The sequence below is a fragment of the Dama dama genome, chromosome 19, assembly GCF_033118175.1.
Source record: "Dama dama isolate Ldn47 chromosome 19, ASM3311817v1, whole genome shotgun sequence".
NCBI lineage: Eukaryota > Metazoa > Chordata > Mammalia > Artiodactyla > Cervidae > Dama > Dama dama.
The window spans coordinates 44,849,299-44,863,778 of record NC_083699.1 but is presented as its reverse complement, the minus strand read 5'-3'; the positions used below and the strand labels follow the sequence as shown (position 1 = coordinate 44,863,778).

The following is a 14,480-nucleotide window of genomic DNA, read 5'->3' as shown; positions in this document are numbered from 1 at the left end:
AATTGGATGCCATTTCTCTGCATCTGTGAATTTCTCAGGTCTCCTTTCCTTTAGAAAGAGGGTGCATTAGGAGAGTGAGGGATTAACTAGTAGAATCACCTGGGAACTTTTTTTCAAACACTAATAAAGCTGCTCCCTAAAAATTCCAAATTTCATGGAAATGGGTCATGCCAGAATCCCCTGGCTTAGTATTAACTCTTCGGAAAACCTCAGACCTCCCTCCCTGCCAAGGACGCTATTGATGGCTTATCAGAATGAAAGCAGAGTGATCGTATGGAGTTTGAAAATGCTCACCAGTGATTCTGACATGGTCCTCCTGCCTCTTTGAGGACTCTCAGCCTAGTCTTCACCATCCGGAGCCTAAAGGGCCCAGCAGACAACATATTCTCAACAATTATTTGGTGAATAAATTGACAAATGAATGAATGAGCAAATAATCATATCGAAAAGAGATATAGACCGTTGCCAAAGAAAATACTCCTAGTCATTCATACTTGGTTTTTAAGAAATAAATAACTTTTAGCACATTTACTAATATCTCGTGGTTGCAAGAAATCTCAGTGCTTCTTCAAGCGTAGCCCATAGCCATTGCAGAAATGCCTTCATAACTTTCCTGTTAAGAAACCCTTCAATCTGTTTTGAAGAGAGATCTTCTACATCCAAAGTAATTATTCCCCTAATGAATGGTTCTGAATATTAGGCAAGTCTACTTAATTTTATTCAGACTATTGAGTTCTGTGAGGCTACCTGGAATTGTTCTAGGGCTTCCTTTCCCTGCCAGCTCATCAGATTTTTAAAGTCAGGGAATGTCATCTCCTTTGTTCCTTGGAACTTTGCTAATGTGACCCAGCTCAAACCTCATATTTCTTCTTCTGGTTTTCAACCAGTGGTCAAGATCCCTGAAAATTCTATGTGGTTCATGCTGAGATTGAGATGAGTACATGATCTCTAACCACACAATACTTCTTGGCAAGAGACAGTGGAAAGGTGAAACATCAGGGGAATGCCAGTCTGTGATTCAAACATGGTTGTTGTCTGATACAACATAAAAGTTGAGAATCATGTTTTATTTGGCAGACATTCTGAGGACTTTAAGCCAGTGAGACAGGACTCTCAGATCACTCTGAGAGACTGCTTTAAAGAGGCAAGGGGGTTGAGGAGCCAGGACATATAGGAATGTTTGCAACAAAGACCAGGTAGTCAGAACTTCAGATTACTGATAACTGAAGAAAACCAGAGGTCTCAAGTTTAAGAATGTAGTGCTTTTCTATGTATGGGAAGATGCAAGAATCGGGCTCAATGAAATGATTGCTTTGGTATGAACATTAGCTATCTGGAGCCAATATCCTGTGTTTTTTCATCCTGTGTCTCCTCAGCGTGCACCATCGGAGGTGGCTGCAGCAGTTGACTGCTGCATGGTGTGCTAAGTCATTCCAGTTGTGTGAGACTCTTTGCGACCCTATGGACTATAGCCCTGTCGATGGTGGGCATCCAGTTTCTATCCTGAGTTCCCTCAGGATGAAACTTCAAGATGGCTGTGGCAATGTGATAGTCAAATGTCTACAACATCTTTTATTTACTGACATGACAGGCAATATTTTTTATTCACATTTTCCAGATGTCCCCAGGAGAAGGAAATGGCAACCCACTCCAGCATTCTTGCCTAGAGAATCCCATGGACAGGGGAGCCTGGTGGGCTGCTGTCCATAGGGTCGCACAGAGTCGGACACGACTAAAGCGACTTAGCAAGCATGCATACACTGGAGAAGGCAATGGCAACCCACTCCAATATTCTTGCCTGGAGAATCCCAGGGACGGAGGAGCCTGGTAGGCTGCCATCTGTGGGGTCGTACAGAGTCAGACACAACTGCAGCGACTTAGCAGCAGCAGCAGCCAGATGTCCCCAAAAGGATCATCACAGGCCAGTATGAACCTACTGGATCTCAGTTCTCATACCAGCTGGGCACCTCTCCCTTAATGGTAACATTAGAAACCATCTCACCCGACAAAGAAAAAGGTCATAGGGCACTTGGCTTGCTTCTTTCTAAACTGACTTCCACAGCCTGTGTCCTGCTATTGTTCTGTGAACTGGATTTACAGCCTTGTTAGGGGAGACAGTATTCTAGCCATGGTTCACAAAGGTCCTCATTAATTAATTCCAATATTTAGGGAACATTCTCTGTGACAGATACTGTGCCCCTAGATGTCAGAAAAATAGAGCTAAGAAAACTCCCTCTCTGCCATTAAAGAGAGCCCAGGAAATTCAAGGTGAAAGATGTGTAACTATATGTTACACTTCAAAGAAGTTACTAAGAAATGAAAGGTTATTGGGGACAAGAAAAATACTTAATTAATAATTAATTAATTAATACTCAATTAATGCTTATGGGAATGGAGACTATGTCAAATATAGTTGTTACTTATTAAGGACTTGGCATGTTCTAGGTGGGTTTCCCAGGTGCTGCAGTGGTAAAGAATCTACCCACGAATGTAGGAGATACAAGAGACACAGGTTTGATCCCCGGGTGGGGAAGATCCCCTGGAGGAAGAAATTGCAAGCCAATCCAGTATTCTTTGCCTGGATAATTCCATGGACAGAGGAGCCAGGCAGACTGTAATCCATGGGGCAGCAAAGAGTCAAACACGACTGAGCATGGCACATGTTTTAGGCACTTGTGCTAAATGCTTATTTATTTTTATCTTTTGCTACTAATAGCAATTTTATTAGGCAGGTGTTATCAACCTATTTTATAAGTAAGAGAACCAAGGCTCACACTTCATTCATCCATTCACTCATTTAACAAATCATTCCTCAGTGCATTCTATGAATTAGGCCCTGCTTTAGGCATTCAGAATATACCAGTGACCTCTAGATGCTTATATAATAGTGGAAGATAGTCTATTGTTTGCGTGCCGATTAACATGTAAAAGAAAAGGTATAACTTCAGATTATCAAACAGTCTATAAAGAAAAATGAGTTAAGTTAAGGAGATAAAGATAATCTGATTTGGTGGTCAGGGTAGCTATTTTAAATAGAATTGGAGAAGAACCTCCAATAAGAAGATGCCATTTAAACAAAGGCCTGAATGAAATGAGGGCATGAGCCATGCAAAGATGTAGGGAAAACTGGTTCCAGGTAGAAGGAGCAACAAGTACAAAGGTTTAGCAGTAACCAAGTCTGTTGAATCTCTAATTTCTTAACCCTGAAACCACAAAATACATTTCAGAGCTTGGTGGAGTTCAACCTCTTTATGTCTTGGCCTAGAAAGAATTCAGTGAGAGGCAAAGTGATAGATAAGAGTGAGTTATTAGTATAGGACACTTGTGAAGGATACAAGTGGGCAGGCCAGAGGACTCTACCTAAAAACTTAGTGGGCTACATTTTTTATAATCAAAGTGAAAGTGGGGAGGGGGAGAAGACCACCTTCTTCCTCATCCTTAAGTAGACATCAGGCTCCCATCATCAGCTCCTTCTCCACATCAGGTGGGGGAGTCTTCTTGTCCCCCCACAGTCAAACCCAGACTATCATGGAGCTATTCAAATTAGTAGAAAAGTGATGGTGGTAGTTTAGTTGCTAAGTCGTGTCCGACTCTTGTGACCCCATGGACTGTAGCCTGCCAGGCTCCTCTATCCATGGGATTCTCCAGGCAAGAACACTGGAGTGGGTTGCCATTTCCTTCTCCAGGGGATCTTCCCAACCCAGGAATTGAATCCAGGTCTCCTGCACTGCAGGCAGATTCTTTACCAACTGAGCTATGAGGGAAGCCTAGAAAAGTGGTAACATATGCTAAAATATAGTAAATTATCTCAGGTTTCAGTATAAAGAGGTTCTTGTACTCTAGAATGTCATTTCCCCATATATATGGGATCATTAACTTATTTACCTCAACCAGCAAGATGCAGGTGCCATTGACTTGTATAGTTTTGTTATTAAGCAAGCCTGCTTTATTTACAATGTCTGGATTGCTATCTCAAGTGATAGTAACTTACAGTTGTCTCCTAAAGCCCCCTAAATTTACCTCTCTATCTATAATCCCCTAGTGGGATTTCTAAACTAACAGTTTGATTATCCTACTCTATCTGTATCATGACCAGGCTCTATTATCAGATTTAGCTCTCAAAGGCTAAGCAGACCTTAACAAAATGAAGGATGTGGGGAGGGCATTCCAAGGAGAGAGAAAGAAAACCAAGTTTAGGATTCTGAGAAGTTCTGAATACTTGCCAACAGCAGGTTATTTTGATGGCTTTTAGAAAAAGATTTTAACCACTAAAGTGGCTTGAGTTGTGGTCCTTTCTCAATGTGAGACTTAGGGACTTCTGAAGTCCCTTACAGTAGTACATGCTGTTTGATCTCACTGTTTCTCAACATCTCTGAGCCACAGTGTTTTCATACATGGAGTCAGAAGACCTTGGTTTGAGTCCTTGCAATCCCTTGCAAGGGGATTGCATTTGGAATAGCATGGCTTAGAAGTCAGACAAACTTGGATTCAGCTCTGTCATAGACCAAAGGTCCATCAGGCAGGTTTTCACATCCATCTTTACTGAGGGAGAGAGTAAAGTGGAGTCATGGAGACCGTGATGGGAAGCCTGGCTCTGCTGCTTTCCTGTTCTGAGACTCTGGGAAAGCTACTTAGCTTCTCTGAACTTCAGTTTCCTTTATAATAATGATGATAATATAAAATCTCACAGGGAAAATGTATACGAATGGTTAAATGCAGTTTCTGACACTGTCATCTCTGCTTAAAAGTTACATTGTCATGATTAATATTAGATATGTGCACCTTTGTCAAAATACCCCCATTGAATAGTTCTTCCCATTGGCAAAGTGAGAATATCAGTTCTTTCTTTTGTTTTTAAACCTATTTTTAATTTAACTTTTGTTTTATATTGGAGTACAGTTGATTTACAATGTTATGTTAGTTTCAGGTGACTACAGCAAAGTGATTCAGTTATATATGTACATACATTCATTCTTTTTCAGATTCTTTTCCCAGATAGGTTATTACAGAATATCGAGTAGAACTTTCTGTGCTACATAGTAGGTCCTTGTTGATTTCTTATTTTATATATAGTAGTATGTATATATTAATCTCAACCTCCTAATTTATTCCTCCCTTAGGGCTTCTTATTATAATGCACATGTGTGTGGATTTACAAAGTGTTAGCTATGAAAGTCATATACCATCTTCCAGTTCATTGGTTCATTCCTTCATGTATTCATTGAGTTCATAAACTAAAGACCTGTCTAGGTGCTAGAGATACCAAGGTAAGACAGATATGATCTCCAACATCAAGGGCAATCTAGAATTTCTGAGAATTCTAGGAACATTGTCATATCTGTTTCTTTTTAGCTATTCTTAGAATATAATCAAATTCTTTTTTTAAAAAAAAGGCTCAAAATGCCTTTCTAACTTCATTTTGATTCATGAGTTATATTGTCCTTAAGGTATATTTAACAGAAAAACAACTTGTCCACCACGTGCTTTCATTTACAAATACAGTAGTATTTTGAGATTGGCATATTCATTTTTAATCGAAAGCACAAATTCCCTTGAGGGTAGAGAAGGGACTTCTGCTTAGTGTCGCCTGTATTCACTTATTGATAAGCATGTTGGTGTGACACTAATAGATGATCAATCTCCTACAGAAGATTAGTGTGCGGGCCAAATGCCATTGAGGTTGAAATCCAACCCATATGGAAGCTGCTTGTTAAACAGGTAACTGTTTTCATTTGTTTTTAAAAATAAACTACTGTTTTTTTTCTTTTTCATTTCTAGCACTCAGGGAAATCTTAAAAACATGGATACTTTGACAAGGACAAAAATCTGTATTTTGTGCAAATTTCTTTGGTTATTCCCATTGACTTTAGTTTCTACTTTTCCTGTCTGTTTAGGTTTTCTTTTTTTATTATTATTTCAATAAATACCTTTTTTTATTCCAGGATTTCTAACTGGTCCTTTTCAATAATCACTTGTTCTAAATTCAAATCTGCTTTAAAAAATTCCTTCCCAGTGTGAGGGACAGATTTTCATATCATAATCTCCTCTTTGTTTTCTTCAGTTTTTTGATGATGGCTATAGTGGGGAGGGGGAAGAATTGTTATCATTTCATGATCTCTTTGAGGATTTAAAAAGCATTATTTGATCTCTTTTTGTATTGTTCTATCATTCTATTATATCCATTTTCTTGATAGTGACTTCTTCCTTTCTTAGTGTTTTTGTTTGTTTTAGAATATTTTCTCCGTATGCTGTGGAGTTTATCATTTATTTTAGTAAGCTCAGCTTGGGTGGGACTTTCCTTCCTCCATTTATCCCTCACTCTGTGCTCACTTTCCTTCTTTGGGTCATACTGGTCACCATGGGTCCCAAGTTCAGAACTGGAGCCTGTATTGGAGGTTTGTGCTCTGTCCATCATGGATCTGTTGGATGCGGGCCCTGAGTCAGCTTGGTGCTTGGCCAAAGTCACAGCTGCACCACAAACTTCCCTCTCCTATTCCGCCCTCTGCTGCTGGTGAACCCTGGCTGGTTGTGACTTTTCTCAGGGGCTATTGCTGTTATCTTTAGCAAGCCTGGTTATGTCTCCTGCCATCTGTGGGATACTTATTCCCCCTAGCATTGAGCTCCTAGCTATTGATCTCCTGTCTTTGTATAAAACCTAACAGACTTATCAATCTGTCCCCACTCAGTGCTACATTTTTCCAGTCTATTTCTAATCCACAAAGATGGTCATTCTGGTTTTTACATGGTCATTTTTTAAAAATAATTTTTTATTAGACTTTTTTGTTTAGAACAGTCTTAGGTCCAGAGAAAAATTGATCGGAAGGTACTGAGATTTCCTCTGTATCCCATGCCTCCATATAAGCACAATATATCCTACTGTTAAAAAGCAGATTGCTTTTAAAACTTCTTATTCAAGTAAATTTTCAAATTACCAAAGACTCTTTCAAGTGTCTATTTAGTCTACTTTGAAAAGAGTGCTAATATTTTCTGACACTTACTTATTAAGTCTTTAGTAGAAAAAATAACAGGAAAAACTATGTTGTTACATTTGGTTTCAAAAGAATATTGAATAAGAGAACTAAATTAATTAGGATGGTTTTGTTTCTTCTACCAGAAGTATTTAACCAATTTTCTACTGAGTTTATACAAACTCAAAATCGTATTACTAGAAATGTATAATTTACAATTAAAGCATTTTATGCCAAACAGACAGAAGAGCTATAATTGTAAGAAAAGCATGTTGCAATGGAAATAATAAAAAAGTTAAGGAACACAAGCTTTCTTAACCAATGAAATACAGCCAAGGGTTTCAGAAACTTTTAAGTTATATCCTATTAACTTATGAACCAGATGTCAGTTTATTTTTAGGACTAAGGTAGAAATTTATTTAGTATATTAGAAAATTATAGAAGATAGAGGTAAGAAAGAATAGCACTAATTTTAAGTAATATTTCATCTAATTCATGATAATTATAAAGAGCACTTTACCAGAAAAAAAAAATTTTTGTCTTGCTCAGAAGGGGTCTTTAATTCAAGCTAAGTATGCAGGTCATGTGACCTTCTCTAGCTCCCTAGGGTTTGCCCTGTCTATTATTATTAATAGTAAAGTCAGCAGGACTAAAATGGGGACAATTGAGGGAACAAAAAAATGTCCAAGATATCATTAAGAGACCAAAAATACCTGATTGGAACTGGTGATACATCCTGCAAATAATTCTCACTGCAACTTTGAATAAGACTTTTCTCTTTCCTGAGTAAGACTACCTCTCCTTGTTTAAGAGAAGGTCCACGCTCTCAGAGGATCTTGCTAAGACCTGTGACATGAGAGTATTATTTTTAAATGAATTATTTGGATAAAAGTGAAATCTTTCATTTTCATTGCACAACTTGACTACATCTGTAGCATGTGAATCATGAAAAAGAAACCTGCAATACAAAGTTCAAAATTGAAGTTTGTTCTTGAAAGAATCATATTTCTCCTCCAATGTGGGTACATCTGTTTAAAAAGGTAAACTATTAGATTTTGTTATTGGTCAAATATTTCTGAAAGTTCAAAATAAATAAGGATCAATTTGTGAGCATGGTTCTGAATGCCTAAAATAAATTCACTTCTACCATATCACATTCTATGAGCTTGACATTGTCTCTACTGAAATTAATGGAGCTCTAAGTGAATTCTATTGTTGTATGTTGCAAAAATGAAAGAAAAAAATCCTATAAAGAAATGACATCATCTTTACAGGATGTCACTATAGGTGACACTATAATCTGCCACGAAGGTCCATGCAGGTGACCCAGAATCTCTTTTCGTACCTGCAGGTTTTAAATCCATTCTATGTGTTTCAAGTCTTTACCCTCACTTTGTGGCTGTGTCAAGGTTACATCGAATACTCAGTGGCCATCATCATCTTGTCTGTTCTCTCCATTGCCTTAAGTGTGTATGATCTGCGACAGGTAAGAACAGAAATCATAGTTGGATTCTATTTAGCCTTGGGCTGCATGAGAAGCCAAACATATGGCATTTCTACTGAGAGCAAAGAGTTGCTTCGTTAAACATAAGTCATAACAAAGCAAAAAGCAAGGGCTTACTAAATCTGGGATCTCAGAAGGAGGGTTTCAGGAATGTCAGATAGATTTAAACATCTTTGCAAACTCTGATTATCGACTGAAGGTTGCATTGAGTAACTATGTTTAGAAGGACTCTGAGGCTGTCTGCGTCTGATAGAAAAGTGATGGATTAATGATGACAGTATAGTACCTTCCTGTCATCTTCCATCACTGTTCATCTTATAGCCAATTAAAATCTTCCCTTTAAAGAAAATCAGTCTTATAAATGATATAACAGCACATTCTGAAGTGGAGGGCTTCCCTGGGGGCTCAGACAGTAAAGAATTCATCTGCAATGAATTGAGACCTGGGCTCAATAGCTGGGTCAAGAAGATGCCCTGGAGAAGGGAATGGCTATCCACTCCAGTGGAGCCTGAAGAATACCATGGACAGAAGAGCCTGGTGGGCTACAGTCCATGGGATCGCAAAGAGTCAGACAAAGCTGAGTGACTAATGCTTTCTGAAGTAGAATCTAGCTGAATATTACTTATAAATCCACAGCTCCTCTAAGTCTCTGTTTCCCACTGCACCTTTCTAGAAAATGTTCTGCTACTTTGCTCAAGATTCATCAGGCTAAATTATGAGGCAACTTCTAAATGTGTCTCAATGTATTTGTTGTATATTTTTGGAAACTTGATTGTGAGATTGACGTTTTAGACATGGGAAACAGTGGTACTTTTAAAATCACCTGGTCTCAAACTTCATCCGTCATCTGGAGAAGAGGAAGCTAATATACAGGGAGTGGGTTCGTGTCATAAAGTGATTTTGTGACAGAATCAGGGCTTCTGGCTCCATATAAATGAAATTCTATTACATGTGTGATACTTCTGTAGCAGAAGATCCTTTCCAAAGTAACACATTGCTGGGGAAGAAAAGTCAGACCTATGTGTGAGAGGAGAGATGCCTTCTAGCTGTCAGGAGTCTGGGCACATGTCAGTAAGGCAGACATGGAGGCTTTAAACAAGTCCAATCGAAAGAGATTTTTATTCTTACTCTGTTTCAGTCACTCAGCAAATATTAGGTCTAAGACTGGCTTTTTATCAGGTTTTAGATTCTACAAATTTTGACTTATGAAGTGTTTGATGAGAAATCAAAGAAAGGCAATATATTTAAAGAGTTAGAAAGCAGGACTTAAAAATGAAAAGTTAAATGAATGGAGACACTTTTAGAGAGTGAAGACCACAGGGGTTTCTTTTGTTTATGGTTTTTTGTTTGTTTTCGCTTTTTTTAAAAATGAGTGGCCTAGTGTGTTTCTTCATGAACTAATTTAGAATCACAAAAATCACACGAATATTAACAGTGACCAGCAACCTGCCTTTCATGGTGACAGTTTCTTTGTGTCTGGCTGCCAAGTCAAGGGGAAGAGTGACTGTCCTTCTGGTGAACTCTGAGCATGTGAACAAAAGTAGGAAAACAGACACCAGGACAATAAATGATCTGCCATATTCTATTCAGCCACAGTAGGAAACAAATTATAGTTGTTTTACTTTTGTCATTTGATAGAGGTATGTGGTGTGAAGCCCCAAATCAAATTTCTAGCTCCTGGGTTTTGAGAAATCTTTGTTTTAATAGAACGGATAATTTGATACCTGCAAGCCGCTCATATGCTTTCAGGCTGATGTCACACATCAGTGAATGCAGTTCTTCTTCCATGTATTTCCTTCTGTTGGGAAGACACATACTCAAAATATACCTGAGTATATCATCGCTGACCATCTCAGGGTTCTAGGGAAAATACAGAAAGATCTGAGGACTTTGGCAGGGAGATCTTTTCAAGTTAAAGTCCTCCCTCCCCCCACACACTAATCCTATTTGTATTGCTTGACGCAATTTGTTAGTGGACACTTTAGTAGTTAGTTTCCTTTTCTGTGAGATGTGTGAGTATGTGTGTATGTGTGTTTACTGATAGTTCAGTTCAGTTCAGTTGCTAAGTCATATCTGACTCTTTGAAACCCCATGGACTGCAGTGTACAGGCTTCCCTGTCCATCACCAACTCCTGGAACCTGCTCAGACTCATGTCCATCCAGTCAGTGATGCCATGTATATAGTAGAGAAAATTAAATGAAACAATGCTTTTGAATTATGTGTGTTCCTAGTCCATAGCAGGCACTCATCAAATATTACTTTTTGTTACCACTGATATGGTTGTTGCTGTTTTTACTGTTATTCTTGGAGTGGAGACACTAGATTATGGAAAGATGGGAGGCGGCCTAGAGAGGGAAGACAGGCGTTCTAACTTGAACAAGGAGGCAGTGCAGGAAAACCCTGGGATGAGCTTCTAACCACTACTGATTCATCCACTGTGACTCTGGGAACTCTTTATCCTCTCTGGACTCACTTTCCTCAGCTGCAGGTAGTGGAGGTTAAACTGTTTTTTTTTTTAAGTATCACGTTTTTGGGATTCTGTCATTTTGCCAGGGCTACCAACAAGGCATGAACAAGAGCCCTTGAAGACTTTAAACACTAATTAAGAAATTGGCTGGCCATGGGGAATGTGGGGGCATGTGCTGTAGACTGGAGTCAATTTCTATAGTGCCCTATTAGCTTTAGACTGATTAATCACATAAACTACTCTGTCAGGAGCGGACAAATAATAGAAGATCATTTTAATTCACTTCATCACAAAAGGAATATATATTATAAATACACGCCAGTAGCTCATGGCAAATAGATGGGGAAACAATGGAAACAGTGGCAGACTTTATTTTTCTGGGCTCCGAAATCACTGTAGATGGTGACTGAAGCCATGAAATTAAAAGACACTTACTCCTTGGAAGGAAAGTTATGACCAACTTAGACATATTTAATATCTGCATATTAAAAAGCAGAGATATTACTTTCCCAACAAAGGTCCATCTAGTCAAAGTTATGGTTTTTCCAGTAGTCATGTGTGGATGTGAGAGCTGGACTATAAAGAAAGTTGAGCGCCAAAGAATTGATGCCTTTGAACTGTGGTGTTAGGGAAGACTCTTGAGAGTCCCTTGGACAGCAAGGAGATCCAAGCAGTCCATCATAAAGGAAATCAATCCTGAATATTCAATGGAAGGACTGATGCTGAAGCTGAAACTCCAATACTTTGGCCACCTGATGCGAAGAACTGACTCATTTGAAAAGACTCTGATGCTGGAAAAGATTGAAGGCAGGAGGAGAAGGGGATGACAGAGGATGAGACGGTTGGATGGCATCAGCAACTCGATGGACATGGGTTTGAGTAAACTCCAGGAGTTGGTGAAGGACAGGGAAGCCTGGCATGCTGCAGTCCATGGGGTCGCAAAGAATCGGACACAACTGAACAACTGAACTGAACTGAACTGAGCTCATGGAACCCAAGGACGTAAAGCTTAGATGGCCTTCACCAGGTGGGCAGAGCCAAGGAACTTGGGTTCCTCCTCCCAGCCTCCTATTCTATGGCAAGTATGCAACGAAGCAAACATATTTTGGAGAAAAAGCTGCACCCTCACTCCTTTTTTTCTGAAAACTAGGTGTACCTAGAGCTCTGGCAGCCCACAGATGGTTCGTTCCATGTGGCTTTCTCCCTCCACTGGCATAACTAGTTGGAAAGGGGGCATCTGATCCAGTGGAAGCTGACTGGAATCCTTCTGCGTGGGATCCTGGAATAAAGGCTTGAAGCTGCTGGTCATACTCTGTTAGGAAAGTGATCTATGATGTATAGCTAGGACCAGGGTGGCCACCCTCAATCCCTGCATATGGACAAGCAGAGACACACACACATGCACACACACACATGCACACACACACTTCCTCAGAACAAGTAAGGAAAAGAGTGAGCAAAATACACAGTGAGACACAGAGGTTAGCAATGATCAGTCCAACAGAGACAGATAACCTGTTTCTCACAGCGTTTCCCTGTTCCTAGTCTGGAAACTCCCTTGGGAGACTTGGCTGTGCTTCCCACCTTAGGTTCATGAGACATTCCTGCATCTTCATCAGTTCTCAACTTCTGCTTAAGCCAGCCTGGCAAGTTCCTGTTCAGTTCCGTTCAGTCGCTTACCGTCTCTAGTTGCTAGGAACAGGGGCTACTCTTCCTTGTAGTGCGTGGACTTCTCAATGTGGTGGCTTCTCCTGTTGAAGAGCAAAGGCTCCAGGCACGTGGACTCAGTAGTTGTGGCACATGGACTCAGTTCCTCCAAGGCATGTGAAATCTTTCTGGACCAGGGATCGAACTGATGTCCCCTGCATTGGCAAGCAGATTCTTATGCACTGTGTGACCACAGAAGTTCCTTGAGGAATTTCTTATTTGTTTTTAATCAAAACAGAATTGTCCTATATGAATTAAACTGGAACTGGCATTTTTTACTTTATAATTTATATAATGGCCATCCACCATAATAAATAATTCTAAATTGTGTCTAAAAATAATGATGTGATATTCCATAGGGAAAGGGAAGTCACTCGGTCGTGCCCAACTCTTTGCAACACCAGGCTCCTCTGTCCATGAGATTTTCTAGGCAAGAATACTGGAGTGGGTTGCCATTTCTCCTCCAGGGGATCTTCCCGACCCAGAGATCGAACCCAGGTCTCCCACATTGTAGACAGACACTTTACCGTCTGAGCCACCATGACCTACCATAATTTATTCAACTGTTTTCCTCTTTATGGAAAATAAGGGGTTTCTTATCTACAACACATATATTGAATTAAAACTAACTACAATATAGTGTATCCTTACATATTAGTGTTTGTGTATCTGTTTTTCAGCAAAATAAGATATGTAAATTTTGGATGTTAATAAATACTGTAGTATTATTTTCCATAAATGGAATAATTCAGTCTCTTATTGGCAACATATGAGAATATCTATTTTCCCAGATCCTGACCAGCATTAGGTGTTATACCTTGGTATTTAAAATTTTCCATTTAATACATTTTTGAAAATTGTGTCTCATTGATGTTTTAATTTACACTTCCCTGATTACTAGTGAGATTAGACACACTTTCCTTTGTCTAAAAGAGATTTGCACTTTTATTTACTGTTTTTTTATATCCATTATATATATGAAAAAGTTCTATTTTTAACTCTTCTTTATCTTGCCCTTGACTTTTGCTAGACTTTAAAAATATGTCTATTTAAATATGTTTCTTTTTCTTTATGGTTTCTGGGTTTTTGTTTTAAAAGTGTCCTCTTTTCCAAAATGAGGTATTTTAATTTTTCTATTTGTCATTTTCCTAATATTTACTTTAAAATTATTCATAGAATTTAAATATTCACATCCTACAACTTAAAAATCCCTGAATGCCTTCTTTTACTCCAAACAGTAGCATGGGAATTTCAGCCTTGATGGCAATATTGCAAAAGACTTCTTTGAAATGACGACACTAAGCTCATTAGCAGTTAGTGTTTGTTAATAAAAGCTTATCTGACCCAACCTGCAAGGCCTCTTGTAACACTATACAAAATGGGCCAGTTTCCTGAAACTCTCTCTTTGTAGTTTAAATCACAAGTCCTCAGCAATTAATATTGTTAATTAATTGCTATATTATTAATTAATTAATATAGTCCTCAGCTAATCCATTTAGTGCTTTACTATTTGCAGTGGAATCTGACATTTATAATGAAGGTGCTTGTATGAGGCTTGGCAAACTGTGAAATGATACACAAATGAGAGGGAGGGATAGGAGCAATCAGGGAGGTAACATGATTTAATTACATTCACCCCAGGAAGGGCGGCTATAGACCTTCATCCCAGGTTTCCTGACTCTGAGTCACTTTCCCTTTGAGCAAAATCTCCAAGTAACTTGTGAGCTTCCTGTGGCAGTAAATGATGTTTTGATAATTTATAACAAAAAACAGATTTGGGCAGGAGAGCTGGGAGAAAGGGAAGAAAAAGCATCTACTTACTGCCATTTCTAA

General features: G+C 38.9%; 1 protein-coding gene across 1 annotated transcript in view; it reads left to right on the top strand.

The window, feature by feature from the left end:
- ATP13A5 (ATPase 13A5) overlaps positions 1-14,480 on the top strand; it is a 127,450-nt gene that overhangs the window by 41,797 nt on the left and 71,173 nt on the right. Inside the window, exons 7-8 of the mRNA XM_061168024.1 lie at positions 5,649-5,718; positions 8,320-8,454. Coding sequence (XP_061024007.1) covers positions 5,649-5,718; positions 8,320-8,454 — 205 coding nt within the window. The remainder of the gene's footprint in view (positions 1-5,648; positions 5,719-8,319; positions 8,455-14,480) is intronic.